The sequence below is a fragment of the Pristiophorus japonicus genome, chromosome 13, assembly GCF_044704955.1.
Source record: "Pristiophorus japonicus isolate sPriJap1 chromosome 13, sPriJap1.hap1, whole genome shotgun sequence".
Classification (NCBI taxonomy): Eukaryota; Metazoa; Chordata; class Chondrichthyes; family Pristiophoridae; genus Pristiophorus; species Pristiophorus japonicus.
The window spans coordinates 118,847,087-118,868,696 of NC_091989.1; the positions used below are offsets into that span (position 1 = coordinate 118,847,087).

At 43.8% G+C, this 21,610-nt stretch overlaps 1 protein-coding gene across 1 annotated transcript in view; it reads left to right on the plus strand.

The window, feature by feature from the left end:
- The window catches only part of hsd11b2 (hydroxysteroid (11-beta) dehydrogenase 2), a 74,211-nt gene that overhangs the window by 21,601 nt on the left and 31,000 nt on the right, over positions 1 to 21,610 (plus strand). Inside the window, exon 2 of the mRNA XM_070896913.1 lies at positions 18,532 to 18,744. Within this exon, the coding sequence (XP_070753014.1) occupies positions 18,532 to 18,744 (213 nt within the window). The remainder of the gene's footprint in view (positions 1 to 18,531; positions 18,745 to 21,610) is intronic.

Genomic DNA, 21,610 nt, shown 5'->3' on the forward strand with positions numbered 1-21,610 from the left:
TTTTTTAAATCTGAAGCAAAACAAATGGCTGGAAACATGCAACAACATTTTGCATTTATATAGTGCCTTTTAACATAATAAAGCTTCCCAAGAAGCTTCACAGTCGTGTAATCAGACAAAGAAAAACACAGCAGTTCAGGCATCTGGAGGAAGGAGCTTAATGGCTTTCTCTTGTTTTGTTTCCTCATATCTGTAATTGCCACATTATAATACTACACACCACGAAGAAAGCTTCTGTTTTCAAAGCCGTACGAGTCGTATAACAGCTGGCACTGATACAGACAGAACAATTTATTTTTCTTATCGCTAGATGTATCTCTAATCAATGATTTGATATATATCCAGATATGTTTCAAAATAGATGTCTAGCTGATTTATCTTAGGGACATAATGTTGCATTCCTTGGGTGTTGTAACAACAGGTGTGTTGAATATTATTTTACATTTTTAGAAATTGTGCTCAGTTGTGAAACTGTTTTGTAATCCTTACCTCACACTTTATTATAGAGCAATTAATCAATCCATTTGCTCCATTCTGTTTTAGAAGTAATACTATAATGTTATGTTAAACAATAATTAGCATTATAACTTGTCACTATATCTGAGAAATGTTACTATAACTGCCATCTGATGAATGCATTTACAAGCAATTTCTTTCACCTGAGCCAAGCTAACAAGATAGGAGGTAAAATTTGTCAATTAAGATTCTTCACTTCCAGTTAATAAATCATTACATTAGAGGGTGCATATTACATTCATTTATATAGCGCCTTTCATTACCATTGGATGTCCCAAAGCGCTTTACAGCCAATGAAGTACTTTTTGAAGTGTAATCACTATTGTAATGTAGGAAATGCAGCAGACAATTTGGGCCCAGCAAGGTCCCACAAACAGCAATGTGGTAATGATCGGACAATCTGTGTTTTGTTGATTGAGGGATAAATATGCCCAGGACACTGGGAATAATTCCCCTGCTCTTCTTCAAAATAGTGTCATGGGACCTTTTACATCCGTCTGAGAGGAGACAGGGCCTCCGTTTAATGTCTTTTCCAAAAGATGGCACCTCTAACAGTGCAGCACTCCCTCAGTGCCATGTATTCAACTGTCATTGTAACCCATGTATAAGCTGACCTAAGTTGTATACCTTGAGCACTGACCACAGAGGGTGAACTTGTGGGAGACACGCCTAACCTGGACTTTTCGGTATAAAAGGGGAAGCTCCACCCACTGTCTGCCCCTTGAGGTCTTGGTAATAAAGGTAACTGGTCACAATGATCTTTTCCTCAAGTATGGGCCTCATGTGCATTTATACTGTATAGTAAGGACATATTACTCAGTACTGCACTAGCGTGTCAGCTTTTTGTTCTCAAGTCACTGGAGTGGGACTAGAACCCACAACCTATTGATTTGGGGGGGCACGAGGGTGCTACCAACTGAGCCACAGCTGACACTCATCTTAAGGTTTGCTTTATTGAAGGATACTGATTTATGAAAGTAGGCTTGTGTTGACAGGCCTCCTAATAACTAAGGTGGAGGATGGAGTGCCAATCAAGCAGGCTGCCCTGTCCTGGATGGTGTCTGGCTTTGCGTGTATTTGGAGCTGCACTCATCCAGGCAAGTGGAGAGTATTTCATTACACTCCATGACTTTTGCCTTGTAGATGGTGGCAAGGCTTCGTGGAGTCAAGAGGTGAGACACTCACCGCAGAATACCCAGCCTCTGTAGCCACAATATTTTTTATGTGGCTGGTCCAGTTAGGTTTCTGGTCAATGTGGACCCCCAGAATGTTGATGGTGGGGGATTCAGTGTTTGGTAATGCTGTTAAATGTCAAGGGGCAGTGGTTAGACACACTCTCGTTTGTAATGGTCATTGCCTGGCACTTGTGTGATGTGAATGTTACTTGCCACCTATCAGCCCAAGTCTGAATGTTGTCCAGATCATGCTTCAAAATACAGTAAATAGAAATCAAGAAGATCTCAAACAATCCCTGGTCTCTGCGAATTTAGCTGATCGCAGCCAAGGTAGCATTTGGACATTACAGTTAGTTTCTAGCTCCTACAAAAGGGAAGGTGTTATGTATGTAAACATTGTAACTGTAAGACTTGCCACCGGAGAGTGCAATTTTTGGATAACCTGCACACGTTGTCAAGGGATTATAAAAGGTTGTCTGCCATGCTGCTTAGGCACTCGAGTTGTATTAAAGAGACTAAGGTCACATCAGTTTTAGCTCACAGTACTCAGTCTTGTGGAATTCTTCCATACGTAACAGAAAGGAATATCATCCAGGATTCCTGTTCTTGGGCGTGAATGTGTGTGAACATTTGGCCAAAATTAGATTTGGCTGTGACTCTCCCGCTTGTTGTTATCCTGCTACCACTCACTTTTAGGCTTGTACATGAAGAACAGATGCTTTAGCAAGGTTCACTAACAGCACGTATCAGGAATTGATCCAGTGAGCTTCATGACACATCTATTCACTGTGTAGTCCCACTGAACCATGTGGGAATACGACGCAGCTGTTCCTGGGCAGTTCTACTCCTTCAGCTCCAATCTTCTTTCTATGACTGAGTCATAAGCATCTTACTTAGCCACTTAGTTCACTGATCTACTGGAAACTACTTGGTTTTCGGTCTGTGCTTTTGTCATGTTTTTATTAAGATTAATAAAGGCCCCAGCATCCTTGGGCGAGGGAGAAGGGAAAAAATATCACTCCCATTTGCCCCCCCACCCCTCCATGGTCAAAAAGACTGCCAATGTTCGTTGTCTAAAGTTGCTCATGGAGAACGCTCATCTCCGTGGAGCACTGCTGGGTAACTGGTGCTGTGGAACCAGGATCCTGACATGAATCAGCACCTTCTGGAGGGAAGGGGGGAAAATTTAAGTGTAATGGATTTTTTTTTTAATATGGAGGTGTGATTACCTTCAAGAATGGGTAAATTTCCAACATGCTGCCCTCCTCTGTGTAAAACTGACAGTGGTTTGGCCGCCCGTTATTGAAACCGCCTGATTTTGAAGTCTGCAATGTCAGTTTTATGACTGGGTGGCAAAGTGAAAATCTAACCCATAATGTCACGCGTTACACGAGTGCTGGTTCTACAATTGTCACACATCTATAATCAACACGGAAAAACTCATCCACCAACTTTTCAGTGGCAGAAATATCCTCCCAAATTGTTCTTTGCTCGGTTTTTATTTTCATCTGCACCGGAGTCCCGTAACCGTTAAACCATTATGTATCTTCCAACTAAACATTTGCTGATGGTTGGAAATGAAAGCTTTCATGTAGCCTATCGAGCAGATCTATTGCAGAATGTGGTGGGGCTGTGTACAAGCAAATACCTAACTTTCAGATAGGCTTTGACCAATATTTGTTATGTTCAGAATAACTCCACGACTGTATACTGGTAAGCTTAAACTGTTGTGACCTTGGTCTCTTTAATGTAACTCCAGAGTGAGAAAGCAGCATGGTAGACTGCCTTTTATACCTGCTTGCTCGGGGTGTGCAGGTGACCCTTGGGTCTCCAATAGGTGTGCCTCCTGGTGACAAATCTTACACACTAGTAAAGTTTACATAACAATATTCATTTTTGGTTTCCTACATGTTTTAAGGAAATTGTTCAGAGAGCATGAAACACCATCATAGACAGGCCCTCGAAATCGAGGAAGACTTGCTTCCATTCTGAACAGTCCAATACGCGATTACAGTCTGTCACAGGTGCGACAGACAGTCCTTGGAGGAAAGGGTGGGTGGGGAGTCTGGTTTGCCGCACACTCCTTCCGCTGCCTGTGCTTGTTTTCTACATGCTCTTGGCGATGAGACTCGAGGTGCTCAGCGCCCTCCCGGATGCTCTTCCTCCACTTAGGGGGGTCTTTGACCGGGGACTCCTCGGTGTCGGTGGAGATGTTGCACTTTATGAAGGAGGCTTTGAGGGTGTCCTTGAAACGTTTCCTCTGCCCACCTGGGGCTCGCTTGCCATGTAGGAGTTCCGAGTCGAGTTATAACGAGGACATTGATTTTTTTTTAAATGTTTAGCACTGCATTATTTTTTTTCTCAGTTAAGATTAAAGACTCAAAGTATTAAAAGCATATATCGTTAATGTTGTTTGAGAAACTGGTTCTTCATACCAAAGTTTTTGAACTATTTTGGTCATGTCTAGTATAGACTAAAATCACAATTTTCAGATTCACTGCCACTTTTACTAATCTATCCATAATTTTCCACACCTGAATAAATTACCTTTTTTAGTCTAATGCTTTTATTTATAGGAATGTTTTCTGAAGGGGGAAAAAAATGACCATGTTAGTATTTAATTAGCATTTATATATTAATAAAAACATTCTTGTTAGAGCTGCTCTTGTTCATCTCTCCTCTGTTTTGATCCCAATGTGGGTAAAGTTACAGTTGTACCAGTGACCTATCTCCCCCATCGCACGCCCACATACCGCTGTCATTCCTTTAGTCTACTCAGCCTGCCCACACTGAAAAGCAGTAGGGTTTTGTGCCAGAAGAATAATACAGGTGCTCCTAGGTCAGTTGGAGCATGTTTCGAGGCACAGTATGTCCCTAACTCAAAATTGTATGAATGTTAACATCAAAAGTCCCCACTACTGGACCAGTTTGATGTTTTCCATTCCATTCATTAGTTGGCCTGAGTGAAGTTTCCAAATTTAGTATCTGTACAAATTACTAATTAGGACTTCCAGAAAGTGGTTTGCACTCCTCTGTCTGGGCTGCATTTGGACCTAGTTCCAACTGGTGAAATGCCAGAACCAGTCCATTATTTCACCAAGAATCCCTCCAAATTGCAATTCTGAGCCCAGGCTATAGGACAATGTGGGTCAGAATTGAATCTGATCTAAGCCTAGCAATCTGACCACATAGCACCCATTTTCCAGACGCTAAAAGGCCTTTCAAACCATCAATATGGCGAGAAAGAAGTGCGCTGCCCACCATCTTGGTAAAGGCCAAAAGATCGGCATTCATGTCACGCCTGAAATAGATGTTGGGTTCCTTTTTTGCATGTGCAAAAGGTCCAATGCATGTTAGAGGCTATCATTACCCCCTGACCTGGTCACCCCGCTTCATCAAAACAATCGTCGGGGGTCTAGGACATTTTTTTTAAACATTTACCTAAATTAACTTTCACTGCTTAAAAAGTGTTACTTGAACTGAAAAATGAAATACACTTTTGTCAGACACACAGCTAGTCACTGGAGTAAGGAATCGTTCAGGGAAGGTAAAGAAAAGTACAATGAGATATAAAAGATACATCTGAGACGGGCCTGTGAGGCGTCTTGGTTTTTATGTTTCAAAAAAACTTGGCTGGCTAACTTTCCCAACTCTCCAATAAACACATTCTGAGGCTTGTACTGTGTGACTACAGACTGTTAATGGCTGATTAATTGCACAGACCACAGGAGAAAAGGTCACCTTCACTGCACTGAAGAGAAAATTGTTTATAAATGAAACGGCTTGCACTTATACTATTTGGTCGGTCTATAAACTTGTGAGGCGCCCCTTAAAGTGTGATAAACAATGCGTTTGCTCGTTGTCTCCCAAGGCAGTGAATCCATTTAAAATCTCGTGCAATACACCCTGACATTTGTTGATTTTACTGCATCTGCATTCAGAGAGTAGACGTTGCAGTAATATAACATCTGTTGTGTGCACACATGAACATTTCAATGTGGTCGTTTGTCATTTGCAGACGCACTTTTCTGGTGACTTCATGTTGACTCTTGGGATGCAGGTGTTCAACAGTTCACGCGAGCACTGAGCACACCCTTTGTGCTTTATCACCGTGTGCCTGTGAATTTAGCTCCCGTTCCAAACACCGTACTTTGATAACGTACTGGTTCTTTAGTTCTATTCTTTCTAGAATGTTCCATGCTATAGGAGTGCCATAGATGATCCAAGTATATTTTAACGTCGCCCTTGTCCTTCACATTTGGCTTTGAGTATTGCAATTGTTTGGGCGGCACCAGTGCTAGTCAGTGTAACACTGCTGACCTTGCATTGAGGCAGAATGTGGCACCAGTAGTCGGTCTACCTGGAAGAGACGGGACTCTGTCGTTGGCACCAGGACTTCAGCTGCCGTTACGTTCTAGTTAGTGTGCAGTCTGCTTTCTTAAACCTTTTCAAAACGACCTGCTGTGCCGCATTGGGTTATAATAACGGGGCAACAAAAGTGAGCTCTTTGAATCCGCCGGAATCCCCCGAATGGTTGTTGGCCTGCTATCGGCGCTCTGTGCTTGCGTTAATGAGCAGGTAGAGAGCTCGGTCTTGTCCACACTCAAGCGTGATGTGAGCAGCGAGCCAGAACAAGGGCTTATTGCTTAGGTTTTTCAAAACTCAATTCTCACTGCACTGGAGTATAACAACCGCATCGAATAATTCATTGGTGAAAATAACTCAAAAGGTGAAGGAACCCGCTTTAAGAATAGGGTTGATTTTTAACTTAAAATAAAACCCCCTTTTGATCTAAAAATAGCCTGGCAAAAGATCAAGGAAATAAATGTAGACAGCCCAATCTGCTGCATTATCCGATTTAATTGTTTTTTTTTAAATCTTTTGCTGAAGATATCATCACATGGTTCCTGTTTAGAATAGTAATCTAGGCATCTGGCATCTCTGCATCTAGCTTGTGCTCAGACCTTTCTCCAGTATGGTTTTTGAAGCTATATGCCATGCATATGCTGCCAAATCAAGTGTCGCTTGAAAGAAAAATATCCAAGCCTCAACACGCACAAACGATCTCAATCACAGAATCTTGTGGGGGCAGAATTTCGGCGGAAGTTCGCCTGCCCTGCCGTAACTTCAGAAGATCGGTGGGAATAACCGTTTACAGTTTCTCCGATTTACACTGATCTTGCATCAAAGTAATCGTGCAAGATCGGGAGAACCCCTCGGGAAATGTTACCCTATAGTTTGTAAACGATCCATAGGGTTGCTAAATGAGTTACAAAAGTGATGAAACAGTTTGATTGGCAATTGATTGGCCTTTATAGAACTACGTAAGGTAGTGAGTGGCATGAATTCAAACGAGAACTGCACTTTCAGATACAGCAGGACAAGACCACATGGCTTCAAGGATGTAAATATCAAGCTTGAGAAAGGTGCTCGAAAGTATTTCTTTATACAGAGCGTGAACAGCTGGAATGGGTTAGCAGAAATGGTGCTTGCATCCATGATATTGGTCGATGATGAAAAGTTGCCGTAATGGGTTGGTATTTTGGAGCATAAAATCAAATAGGCTAACAGAGCTTCTTGATCTTGTTACAGGATTATTGCCGGTGAGCTGCGTCAAATGGCATCTACCATCCTCGTACTGGCCAAGTTATTTCCTTCCCTACCCCTGTAACCTTCTCCAGCACCGCAACCCTCCAAGAACTCTGCGATCCTCCAATTCTGGCCTCTTGTGCATCGCCCCCCATTGGCGAGCCTACCAATGCAAAAACCTACCTCTTTTGATCAAGCTTTTGGTCACCTGCCATAATGTCTCCTTCTTTGGCTCGGTGTCAATTTTTGTCTGATTACGCCCCTGTGAAGCATATTTGGGATGTTTTACTACTTTAAAGGTTGTTCTACTGGCTGTGGATGGTGGCACTATGGGGTAAGTTTAATGGGGGAGCAGGGCACGCTGACCTCTGTACCCCAGTTCTTGATGTGCGTCCCTGCCTTTGAAGCTCTGCAGACCATGTTGTGCCACTGTCCAACCCGAGGCTTCTTCTCAAACCCTTGAGCTGCTATGCACGTGCAGGATTTTATATATGTAGATGTCTGTACTGAGGCCAGTGGGTATGACTCATTCCACTGGGCTGTGCATATCCTGAACCTACTTGCCACAAGAGTTTATTGGCCGGATGGGAGTTAGACTTGTGTATCTGTAAAGCATACACTCCCATGTTCCGCCACCAGGAAGTGCATCCCCTGAAGTCCCAAGGGATCCCAGGATCCCTTGGGAGCACTGTATATAAGCCGGCTCCTAAGGCTTGTTCTTCACTCTGGAATTTCTTATTAAAGACTGAGGTCACTGTTACTTTAACCTCCCTGTGTGCAGTCTCATCTGTGTTAGGAACACAATAAGACTTGCTTCAGTAAATAAATTAATAATGTGGTTTCGATGTGCATCATGATAAGTCATTGTCCTAAATTGGGTTGTGGTGCACCACTCAGGTTCTATCTAAGATGTTCTACTAATACCTAGAATTTCGACCAAATTGAGTTTAGTTTTACATCTTGTGAGCGTGCCTTTGCACGTAACTTGTTCACGAGTCCATTTTTAGTTGCGAATCGCCAATTTTATTCTCTTGTTCTCTCTCCTCCTTGTTTTTTTGGATTCTCCTGTCCTTCTCTGTCTGTAGCTCTCCTCGCTAACCTTCTGTGCGTGATTCACTTTCTGTCACCGTATCTGACTACTGTCCTTGGGGCAACTTTGGCGGCTCCCAACCCGCTCTCGATTCTGGCTGCTCCTAGCCTGCTATCTGCATGAATCTATCTGCTCCCAATGCATTTCCATACCAGCAGTCCATTAATATTTAAGGAAAATGAAGATTTCTATGAAAGTGTTTCCTCATTTGCATTTTAAATCAGTAACATTTCATCAAGCAAATGGGCGCCTACTAAAAGTAAGAGGAAGGCTGTGCTATGTGTGCATCAAGCACTGGTTACGGTATATTGCTACATCTGGAAAGCCTTGACCTCATACCTTTTGCATCTTAAACCTTCTAAACATCAGAAGCTCCACCTCCAATTTGGTGGCTGTCAAAGGGATTACATTAATTTACAGCACAGAAATGAGCCATTTGGCCCAACAGGTCTATGCCAGTGTTTATGCTCCACATGAACCTCCTCCCACATTACTTCATCTCTCACCCTATTAAGGTATCTTTATATTCCTTTCTCCTGCGTATTTATCTAGATTCTCCTTAAAAGCATCTATACTAGTTGCCTCAACCACTCCCTGCGGTAGCGGGTTCCACATTCTCACTACTCTCGCTGGGTAAAGAAGTTTCTTCTGAATTCCTTCCACTTGCACTACTTTGACATGTTTTCTCATTAATTCACAATGATTCCAACAACAATTTACACGCTGCTCATCAGGTCGAAAGTAGGTTGCTCATTAGGGTGCTCTTGTGTTACTTCATGAGGAGTCTCTTTGTCCTATTCTCAAAATACATTCTCAAAGTACAACTATCGTCCCTCTATTGCTGCAGCATTGTGGGGAGCAGACCATCCAAATAATTGGGGTGGATTTCCTCAAGGGAATGGACACGGGAGAACTGCATGTCCCAGCCCAATGAGCTAAGGCCTCAATTCAACAACTTCTTGCTAGCTTTTTAGTGACCCAGGAGGCTGCCACACCTGTCCCTCTGCTGCAGGGAACTGTTTAGGCCTTGCTACTGTGGTCACATGATCAATGCTAATATATACTTTTTCTTTTTGTGTTCGAGCTTCCCCAAGATGAGGATGCTAACCCCAGGGAGGAAGAGGAAACTCTTCTCCATCACCTACACTACAGTCAGACCCCACAGCACCAGTACAAAAACATTCACTTCAGGGGGAATCAGATGGGTATTGGGGTGGAGGACCCAATGAAGCACTGAACACCAGTGACTAAGTGTAATTGGAGATGACATCAGATGAGTAGCAACAAGAGGAAGGGGATGCATATCGAGCTCCACTGGGTAATTAGGGGAAGCTCTTCATGCAGTCCTTTTTGTGAAAATCTTCAGCATTCCCTGCATGAAATGTCACACAAGATGCAACAACGCTGCTCTGACATCTGTGTATATATGGGGGACATTCACAACATCATGGAATGAGTGGCAATTCCTGGGCATCCTTCATGGCAGCCCCCAGAGACAGAGCCTTAAGTGATTATTTAATTCTGCTCCCCAACTGTTTGCACTATAAAGATCTTTGGACTCCAGTTTACAGGAAGTCATACTTCTAATCTACAGACGTCAGGATGAAATAATCAGCTTAAGTGGACTTAACCCTCTGTAGTGGTTGCCAAAAGTCTGTCAAGGCACAGATGCCTGGTCATCTTCAAGGGACAGCCAGTAGCTGAGGCTTGGCATGTCTACCTCTCAATTAGCCCCTGCAGAAATGGTAGGTAAGGCAAGTGTTGTCAATATATTAGAGATCAGTGCAGTACTGAGATTATTATATTGGCTCAGAAGATCAAGATGTAGAATCAGTTTGGGTGGAGATGAGAAATAATAAGGGAAATAAGTCATAGGTGGGAGTGGTTTACAGGTCCCCAAACAGTAGCTACACTGTAGGACAGAGTGTAAATCAAGAAATAATGGAGGCTTGTAAGAAATGTACGGCAATAATCATGGGCGATTTTAATCTTCCTATTGATTGGACAAATCAAATTGACAAAGGTAGCCTTGATGAAGAGTGTATGCGGGATGGTTTCTTGGAACAATGCATTGTGGAACCAACCATGGAGCAGGCTATTTTAGATCTGGTAATGTGTAATGAGTCTGAATTAATTATCTTGTAGTGAAGGATCCTCTTTGAAAGAGTGATCTTGGCATGGTAGAATTTCAAATTCAGGGTGAGAAAGCTAGGTTTCAAACTAGTGTCCTGAAATAATTAAAGGTAATTACAAAGATATGAAGGCAGAGTTGGTTAAAGTGGACTGGGAAAATAGATTAAAGGGTAAGACTAGAACAGCAGTGGCAAGTATTTAAGGAGCTATTTCATAATTCTCAGCAAAGATATATTCCAATGAGAAAGAAAGATTCTAAGAAAAGGATGAACCATCCGTGGCTAACTAAGGAAGTAAGGGATGGTATCAAATTGAAAACAAAGGCATACAATGTTGCAAAGAAAAGTGGAAGGCCAGAGGAATGGGAAATGTTTTAAAAACCAGCAAAAGACAGCTAAAAAAATAGAGAGAGATGAGAGTAAACTAGCAAGAAATATGAAAACAGACAGCAAGAGCTTCTACAAGTATATAAAAAGGAAGAGAATAGCTAAAGTAAATGTTGGTCCCTAAGAGGATGAGACTGGGGAATTAATAATGGGAAATGGCAGTGACTATGAACAAATATATTGTATCGGGCTTCAGGGTAGAAGACACTAAAAATATCACAATAATTGATAATCAAGGGTCGATTGGGGGGGGGGGGGGGGAGATTTAAAACTATCACTTAGATGAAAAAGTACTAGACAAACTAATGGGACTAAAGGTGGACAAGCCCCTTGGTCCTGATGGCCTGCATCCTATGGTCTTAAAAGAGGCAGCAATAGTGGATGCATTGGCTGAAACCCACCTCAAATCCCTGGATTCTGGAGAGGTCCCAGCGGACTGGAAAACCACAAATGTAACGACCCTATTTAAGAAAGGAGGGAGACGAAAAGCAGGAAACTATAGACCAGCTAGTCTAACATCTGTCATTGGGAAAATGCTGGAGTCCATCATTAAGGACATTTAGAAAATCATCATGCAGTCAAGCAGAGTTGGCATGGTTTTATGAAAGGGAATACATGTTTCACAAATTTGCTGGAGTTCTTTGGGGATGTAACAAGCAGGGTGGATAAAGGGGAACCAGTAGATGTCATGTATTTGGATTTCCAGAAAGCATTTGATAAGGAGCCACATAAAAGGTTGCTGCACAAGAAAAGAACTCGCATGTTGGGGGTAATATATTAGTGTGGATAGAGGATTGGCTAACTAACAGAAAACAGAGAGTTGGGATGAATGGATCATTTTCAGGTTGGCAAACTGTAACTAGTGGCGTGCCACAGGGATCAGTGCTGGGGCCTCAACTATTTACAATCTATATAAATGACTTGGATGAAGGGACCTAGTGTAATGTAGCCAAATGTGCTGATGATATAAAGATAGGTGGGAAAGCAAGTTGTGAGGAGGAGGCAAATAATCTATAAAGGGCTACAGATAGGCTAAGTGAGTCAGCAAAATTTGGCAGATGGAGTATTATGTGGGAAAATGTGAGGTTATCCACTTATAGGAAAAATAAAAAACAAATTATTATTTAAATGGGGAGAGATTACAAAATGCTACAGTACAGAGGGATCTGGGGGTGCTTGTACATCAAACACAAAGTTAGTATAAAGGTACAGCAAGTAATTAGGAAGGCAACTGGAATGTTGGCTTTTATTGCAAGAGCGATAGAGTATAAAAATAGGGAAGTCCTGCTGCAACTGTATAGGGCATTGGTAAGACCACACCTGGAGTACTGCATACAGTTTTGGTCTCCTTATTTAAGGAAGGATATACTTGTACTGGAGAAAGTTTACGAGGTTGATTCCGGAGATGAAGTGGCTGTCGTATGAAAAAATATTGAGCAGATTGGGCCTATACTCATTGGAGTTTAGAAGACTGAGAGGTGATCATATTGAAACATATAAGATTCTGAGGGGGCTTGACTGGGTAGATGCAGAGAGGATGTTTCCCCTCTTGGTGGAATCTAGAACTAGGGGGCATAGTTTCAGAATAAGGGTCGCCCATTTAAAATGGAATGAGGAGGAATTTCTTTTGAGGGTTGTGAATCTTTTGAATCCTCTACCCCAGAGAGCTGTGAAGGCTGAATCATTGAATATATTTAAGGTGGAAATGGATAGATTTTTGAACGATAAGGGAATCTAGGGTTATGGGGAACGGGCAGAGTGGTGTTGAGGCCAGGATCAGATTAGCCATGATCTTGAATGGCGGAGCAGGCTCGAGGGGCCAAATGGCCTACTCCTGCTCCTATTTCCCATGCTCTTATTAGCCAGTAGCCACATGTGGCTAATTGATAATCCAGATTGCATTTGTGATTAGTAAATAAGAGTAATGGGCATAGTCATTGAGTATTTGCACGTTAACCTTTTTTTGTGTTTATTGGTGATCATTTTGAATGCTTTACTTCCTTGGTGAATGGTGTTAGCTATTAAGTAAATATACATACGTGAAGTACATTTCAATTCCTACTAGAATTAGTGTATGTGGCTAAAATGTTAGCCATACCTCTGCCTAGTCAGCAATGTCTATTGGAAAGCACGGGGACAGAAATAGCCAACACACGCAGATGCCAAAGTGTTGGCAATAGTGGTAGAGCCGTATGACTAAAAAGAAATGGGGTATTCACACACGAGTGTCATTGGGTGCCCATTGAGGAGCAGCCACCAGACTTGCTTGTGTCACTGAGGGGACACTTGGAAGAAGCAGGGAATTAGAAAGTACACAACACACACACCTGACATCCTCAAGGACAAACATTGATGCAAGGATACATGTAAACAAGGCAATGGGTTGCACTTTGGTATGATTCTTTCAGTAAAGATGTATGGGGGGAAAACATTTGTGTGGTTTGCGCCACACATTGGCACCAGGAAATGGCGCTGAAATGCCGTTGACAGCTGTAAATGACAGCTGACACTGGTTCCAGCGCCGCACACCATATCAGTGTTGTTGGTAGTGCTGCCAGTAAACCTTTGTGCCAGGGAGCCCACTATCATGGAGATTGTGATGTCAGTGAGTAGGCAATGCTCACTGTTATGTTTGTAATGTACTTATGAATGCCTCCGCGAGTTAATGTGTTGTACTCAAAAAGTAGTGACCTTGGTCCTTTATTTGTACCTCCAGAGTGAGGCACAAGCATGGTGGGCAGCCTTTTATACTGGGCCCTGCACACCTATGCAGATGACCCTCAGGTCTCCCACCACAGTGCCCACTGGTGGACAGCCTCTTCCACAAGGGCAGGAAACCCCAGTCTCCACCAGTTGCACCCTCTAATGGTGCCAACATAGTATATACACAGTGTAAACCTTATTGATAGTACATTAGGTAACAAGCCTCCATCTTATGCAACTATACAGTGACTACACAGAGAGCATATCTATAGTCTGCCGATATAACACACTGGACGGCTGATCTTCAACATTAGATTTTGCCGCTTACCTTAACAGCAACGCAGAACAACGACAGGGAGAACTGGTGTCTGTAAGCAGAAAGCAGGCCACAGCAGTGTTATTTAGAAGCACTGTCCCCAATCAGCTGAACCTGACAGGATTTTGCAGTTTCAGTGCCTGTTTGCTACTTCCTGTAACTGAAACAGCTCTCTTTTTAGTAATTTCAAGATTTTCTGGTGACGGAGCATTCATTCAAGTGCAGAAATCATTCATTATTTGTTAAAGGCTTTTGCTCACAACATTTCCTCAGTCATGGAGGCTGCAGGTTTGTGGCATTACCTCAAGAGGAGGCAGATGAGAACAGGAGGGCCGAGTCAGCGAGACAATCGGCCTTCTGGTTGTCGATGACTGGCTCATCAGACTCCGATTCACATGAGTGAAACCCCAGATCCCTGTAGCTCACCACATCCCCATCGTGCAATCCCTGTTTTATGGCATATCACAGCATCTTCCTGTGTGCAATGGTCAAATGAGACAGACCACAAAATATTCCAAACACCCTTTAATAAATGTATCTTCTCTCCACCACTAAAACCGATGTCTCCAAAGCTTCCTCGGAAAACTCTCTCCCTGGGGCGGCGATCTGCCATCCGGATTTATAAACAAGTGCTCCTTCTGTTTGTCGTCCTTCTTATGATTGTTGAGGCAGCTGCACACCCAAAAATGCTGAGAATGAGATGCTGCAGCATCAATGAACCTCTGCTTTAAGCAGTGAAAAAAGCCTATGGTAATCATTCCTTGCATTTAGACTACACCTGATATTGCTCCATCATTTCAGTGTCGCACCAATGAACTTGAGTTTTTAGACTATAGATTTATGGCTCCAATCATTTTAATGAGGAGGATGAATTTTGCGTGCAGTCTAGATGATATTCACCTGGGCTAATTCACCATTTTTAGTCTAGACACTGCCCATTTCTTGGCTATAATGAATTTCTAGCCCTATGAATAAATATATAGGGGTAGTAGTGAAGGCAGGTATTTTTCCCAGCATGTTTGTGTGGGGTGAATGTGATGCCGAGGATTATTGGATTACTTATGTAGGGAGTCGCGGGCTCTTTTTTCAAGTGAATGCCAGTGACTCCTTAATGCACTAATCTGCCTGGCTGTGTATCAGCCATGATTACTTCTAGTTCCTCCCACTCCAGGGCAGCCATGTGTTTGGGGAGCAAATGGTGGCAGCAAGAATGTTGCAGTGGGAGGTGAGCAACATTAGAGTGCACAATTAAAGGAAAATAGCAAGAAATAATGCACTGCCAATAAATTCAGTTTGTCAAGTCGAAAACAGTAGCCAGAATGCAAGTTTTACAAATATAGCAACCTAGTTTTAAGTGATGAATTTCATCAATGAACAGCTCGCAGACCAGCCCAGTGTTCTTTTTAAACAGTTGCTCAGTGCAATAAGAACTGTGCTGCAAAATAACAAGGCAAATTCACAGCGGGAGCACTCTGCATCAATTTGTATAATTTTGTAGGCGGTAATGAGGCCAGTGTGCACGCACACAGCACTGCCTCAAACTCTCCGACCGCAGAACCGATGGCAAGCACACTTAATCAATTGGCTGCGCAAGTTGCTGGCAAAGGGTGGCTTCCCATGCACACTACCATGGATTAGCCCTAAGGTGACCCTACCCCAGTCTGCAACATTTGGGATCATCCCATCATTGGATGGGATTCATGTCTTGGGAGATTGTGTGGATTTCTTTACAGATCTGGCAAATCAAAGGCTCTCAAACACCGAGGTGGGCAGAGGCAGAGAGTTCTTGTACGTGATGATGTATGTATGCATTACATTTGCCTCCAGCTACATGATGTTAATATGCCCCTTAACAATCATGGCGAACTTGGCCTTCATTTTGTTTCCTTTTTGCTAAGTATACAATTTGTAGATTTCCAGCTAATCTCGTTAAATACTCACATTTTTAAATTCTCACAGAATATTGAAAGCATTGCAAAGATGGCAAATTACTGAGATTTCTATAATTGCATGAGAACAACAAAAATCAGTGAATGCACTGCAATAGTGGCATTTCTCAAATGTTGTAGCATTAACTATTAAAAAGCAGTGAACTACTGAATAGGGTCCTCCTCCTTGTATTACATGCTAAACTATTTTAAACAACTATTTCCCACCCACCATACTTGTATGTTTCATTAGTGCTGCCTTTGCAATTTTGCTACCATGCCAAGCTGTTTATCATTTAATATCTTCCAGCAGAGTGAGATAGTGTGGGTAACAGATGTCTCCTGAATCAGTATTAATAATGCATGACTGGCTCTCTCATTAAGCAATCTAAGATGTTCCTGTCTTCCCACCAATTCCCCCACCCAAATTAAACATCTTCACCATGGGAAGTTCAAGCAGCAGATTACAAACTCGCCATCCAACCCTGAAGCAGTCAGCTCCCCCCACCAAGCCCAATTGCAATAGCAAGCTCCCATTTACGCCTCTTGTGTTTTCACTCGGTGATGCTGCAGGGGGTGGAACACAAGTTCTGATCCGTGGCGATGCGTACGGCGATGACGTCCCTATCTCTGGGCGAAGGAGATTGGGGCACATTGCCGTACCGCCACCGCAAACATCCTGCCAAATATGGCGGGAGCCGATGTTATCGCCGCGCCTGGCCGGTACCTGGTTGATGTCCCATTATCGCACCCCGAAGTCGATAACTGGAGGTGCTAAGGAGGCCAATTTCTAGGCCCAAGTGTTAATGGTAATTACTCAGAGTGGTGGGAAGCGTTGTTCAACCGAGATCGGTGCTGGGACTACTGTCGTTCCCTGAAAGAGTCCCCGGTTCACAACTCTTCCCCAAATAGAGCCATGTTCACTGCTCCACTGAAATTTCAATCTTCTTCAAGCCTCAGCTTTTCTAGACCAATTAGACGATCCCCTCCTGGGGTGGTTGCTGCTGGCGGTGCAGGTGAGATATGTGGGTTAGGTTTCATCCTAATAAGGAGGCAGCAGTATCAGCCAATAGTGACAGGTGGGAGGGCGAATCTTTCAACATGAGCATGAAAACCAATCTGAAGAAGTCGAGGGTGTGGTGACAGCTGATGCGTGAGTGGATTTACCTCGGAGATCAGTATGGTGCAAAGATTGCATCAAATTTTTCTTTTAAATGAATAATCTCTAAATTCTTCCAACGGGAAGAGGTTTCTGAAACCTTCTGAGATTGAGGGTCTTTCACATCTTGTATGTAAAATCTCAGTCTATTTGGAACAGATTTAAAACTGAGAAATTTAAAGTTAGGTTATTTGGGGACGAGTATAGATGGTACAGCAATATTGCAGTTGCCACAGCTACGACACTGAACGGGGTATGACGTAGAACACATGCAAGATTCGCGATTCGCTGTAAAGTGAAAATAGTGTCAAAAAATGTAATTGTTTCTTTAGCAAACGGCCTCAATAATGTTGTATTATTTATAAACTGTGTCTGAATGTGCTTCAATAGAGTGGCATCACATCCGTGGAAATTATATGCACATATTTGTAGTGTATATGTGCAACTGTTAAAATATAGGCTGCTAAAAAAAATTTGCCTTGCAAACTACATTTTCCACCCTGTCTGTCCCCGGAATCGGTTTGGAAAATATGGTCACCTTAAGAGGAAGCTAGATAAGTACATGAGGGAGAAAGGAATGGAATAACTGCTGATGGGGGTTAGGTGGAGTAGGGTGGGAGGAGGCTCATGTGCAGCATAGACCCATTGGGCTGAATGGCCTATTTCTGAACTGTAAAACTGCTGCAAAGGCCAAATGCCGAGATGCAATTTGGAACAAGGTTGTCTTTGGACAAGATCAAGTGAAGGAAGCCATTATGATGGGCGTGGACTGAGGAGGCAGCTTAGTAACACAAGGCATTTTTAGGGCAGGAGGGAAGTTGACAGAACAAAGGTTAGTCACCAAAGGGTGCAAACGCCAGCTCCCGGTCTGATTCAACTCTTGGGAGTTTAGCCAATTTCACAAATCCCATCTGACTAAGAAGGAAGGTGGAGAGTAAACTATTTCAATTCCATTAAACGGAAGAACTATTCTTTATTTCTGTTAATAACACCGTTTCTTTTCTTGGTGACTCCAGGGTACTTGCCAAATGTAACTTTTAAGCATGTTGATTATGGCACTGCTTCAGAAGCAGTGTGAACTGCTGAGAATATGTCGAACTGTTTGGGCTCGATCAGTTTAATTGCATCTGCTGCGGTGGATAGACTGCTCTGCACAATGTTCTCTCTCTCTCTCGAACGTAGCACAACACTTCGCTGCCTGCTGACTATCACTTCTCATTTTTTCTGCAGGGAATATAGAGGTTAGAATTTTCAATGTTAGAATCGCTACCATTGTAACATCACTTTTTGTTGCATATTTCTTTAAATTTTGCACAATATTTGCAAATAAAACACTTTAACAAAACAGCTATATGCACTTTTAATGTAGAAAAAGGTCCTAGGGCATAATCGGACAAATATGGATGCTGAACCAAAGAACAAGGTATTCAGAGGCAAGACCAAAAGCTTGGTCAGATAGCTGGATTACTTACAATACTAGTGAGTTGCCTGTTCCTCTTCATTATATTAAATTCTTCTTCAATTTGTCAATTCTAGGATGTGACTCAGGCTTTGGAAAGAAAATGGCTCAACATTTTGACTCCCTGGGCTTTGAAGTGTTTGCTACAGTGCTGAATAAAGATGGGCCGGGAGCAAAGGAGCTGCTTCAGATGTGCTCAGAACAACTTACCTTAATTCAGATGGATCTCACTAAACCAGAGGATATTGATGGAGCCTTGCAAATCACCAAGGAGAAGCTTGGTGAAAAAGGTAAGAGGAATTTAATTAGTCCAAATATTCTGGTTTTGATATGATTTTTTAAAAATCATTGTGTAACCAACCCTAAAAAGAATGATAGAATGTTTATTGTTCTCTTTTTAATATAATGGGCTGGACTTTGCATTGGAAATAATAGTGAGGCTAACAGCACTCACCGTTATTCATCATCATATCCTAGGCAGTCCCTTGGAATCGAGGAAGACTTGTTTCCACTCCTGAAGTGATTTTTTTTGGTGGCTGTACAGTCCAATAGGAGAGCCACAGACTCTGTCACAGGTGGGACAGATAGTCGTTGAGGGAAGAGGTGGGTGGGATTGGCTTGCCGCACGCTTTTTCCGCTGCCTGCGCTTGATTTCTGCATGCTCTTGGCGTTGAGACTCGAGATGCTCAGCGCCCTCTCGGATGCACTTCCTCCACTTCGGGCGGTCTTGGGCCAGGGACTCCCAGGTGTCAGTGGGGATGTTGCACTTTATCAGGGAGGCTTTGAGGGTGTCCTTGTAGCGTTTCCGCTGCCCACCTTTGCCTCGTTTGTCGTGAAGGAGCTCCGAGTAGAGCGCTTGCTTTGGGAGTGATACGTCCTTACTACACAGTATAAATGCACACGAGGCCCATGCTTGAGAGGTCAGTCTGTGACCTGTCCTTTATTCCTTAGCACTCAAGTGATGAAGGTGGGTGGAGCTTCCCCTTTTATACCTGAAGGTCCAGGTTAGGAGTGTCTCCCACCTAGTGGTCAGTGTTCTCACGGTGTACAACTTAGGTCAGTTTATACATGGGTTACAATGATGGTTGAATACATGACATCACCTCCCCCCCCCAAAGTCTTATTGGGATCACAGGTTGAGTCTCTCTGGTGGTTTACACTCCCTTGTAGAGCGCCTGAGTTGGGGCTCCGGTTGTTGGGCGCTGGCCTGAGTGTCTGCTGTTTGCAGTGCCTCAGGCCTGTCCGGACTGCCCACAGTGACTGGGCTCTCCTCCCTTTGGTTCCGGTGTTCGGTCACCTGTGGTGGAGTGAACTCTATATCGTGTTCTTCCTCTGCTTCTTCTATGGGGTTGCTGAACCTCCTTTTTGTTTGATCCACATGTTTGCGGCAGATTTGTCCATTGGTAAGTTTAACTACCAGAATCCTATTTCCCTCTTTGGCAACCACAGTGCCTGTAAGCCATTTGGGCCCTGCAGCGTAGTTGAGGACAAAAACAGGATCATTTACATCAATACATCGCGCCCTCACATTCCTGTCATGGTAGTGATATTGTGACTGGCGCCTGCTCTCGACAATTTCTTTCATGGTGGGGTGTATAAGGGATAATCGGGTTTTGAGCGTCCTTTTCATTAGTAGCTCTGCGGGTGGAAACACTATGAGCGAGTGTGGTCGGGATCTATAGGCCAACAGGAGGCGTAATAAGCGGGTTTGTAGGGAACCCCCTTGGAATCTGAGCATCCCCTGTTTGATTATCTGCACTGCTCGTTCTGCCTGGTCGTTTGAGGCCGGCTTGAACGGTGCCGTTCTAACATGGTTAATTCCATTGCCTGCCATGAAGTCCTGGAATTCAGTGCTTGTGAAGCACGGGCCATTGTCGCTGACCAAGATGTCCGGTAGACCGTGGGCGGCGAACATTGCCCGTAGACTTTCTACCGTGGCAGAGGATGTGCTTGAATTTAAAATGTCACACTCGATCCATTTGGAGTAGGCGTCTACTACAACCAAAAACATTTTCCCCATGAAAGGACCTGTGTAGTCCACATGGATGCGTGACCAAGGCTTGGCGGGCCATGGCCAGGGGCTAAGGGGGGCTTCCCTGGGCGCATGGCCCAGCTGGGCACACGTGTTGCACCTGCGAACACAAAGTTCCAGATCTGCGTCTATCCCTGGCCACCAAACGTGTGACCTGGCAATTGCCTTCATCGTGACAATGTCCGGGTGCCCATTGTGGAGTTCTCTGATGAACACCTCTCTGCCCATCTGGGGCATGACTACGCGGTTCCCCACAGTAGGCAATCGGCCTGAATCGAGAGTTCATCCTTGCACCTGTGAAATGGTTTAAATTTCTCAGGGCATGCCCCGTACGTGGCTGCCCAGTCCCCATTCAGGACACATTTCTTGACTAGAGACAATAGCGGGTCTCTATTTGTCCAGACTTTAATCTGACGGGCTGTCACAGGTGAGCCTTCGCTTCCGAAAGCTTCAACAGCCATGACCATCTCAGCACCATGCTCGGTAGCCCCCTCAGTGGTGGCTAGTGGGAGCCTGCTGAGTGCATCGGCGCAGTTTTCAGTGCCCGGTCTGTGCCGGATTGTGTAATCATAGGCAGCTAACGTGAGTGCCCACCTCTGTATGCGGGCCGATGCGTTTGCATTTATGGCCTTGTTGTCGGCCAAAAGGGGCGTTAGGGGTTTGTGATCTGTCTTCAGCTCAAATTTCCTGCCAAACAGGTATTGGTGCATTTTCTTTACCGCATATACGCATGCGAGTGCCTCCTTTTCTACCATCCCGTACCCCTTTCTGCCTGGGACAGATTCCTGGAGGCATAAGCTACCGGCTGTAACTGACCCTTGGCATTGACATGCTGCAACACACACCCGACACCATAGGATGACGCATCGCACGTTAACACAAGTTTCTTGCATGTGTCATATAGCGTTAACAGATTGTTGGAACATAACAAATTGCGTGCTCTATTAAAAGCCCTTTCCTGGCTGTCCCCCCAGACCCATTCACGACCTTTGCGTAGGAGCACGTGTAGCGGCTCTAACAGCGTGCTCAATTTGGGAAGAAAGTTACCAAAATAGTTCAGGAGCCCCAGGAATGAACGCAGCTCCGTCGTGTTACGGGGTCTGGGTGCTCTCTGGATCGCTTCC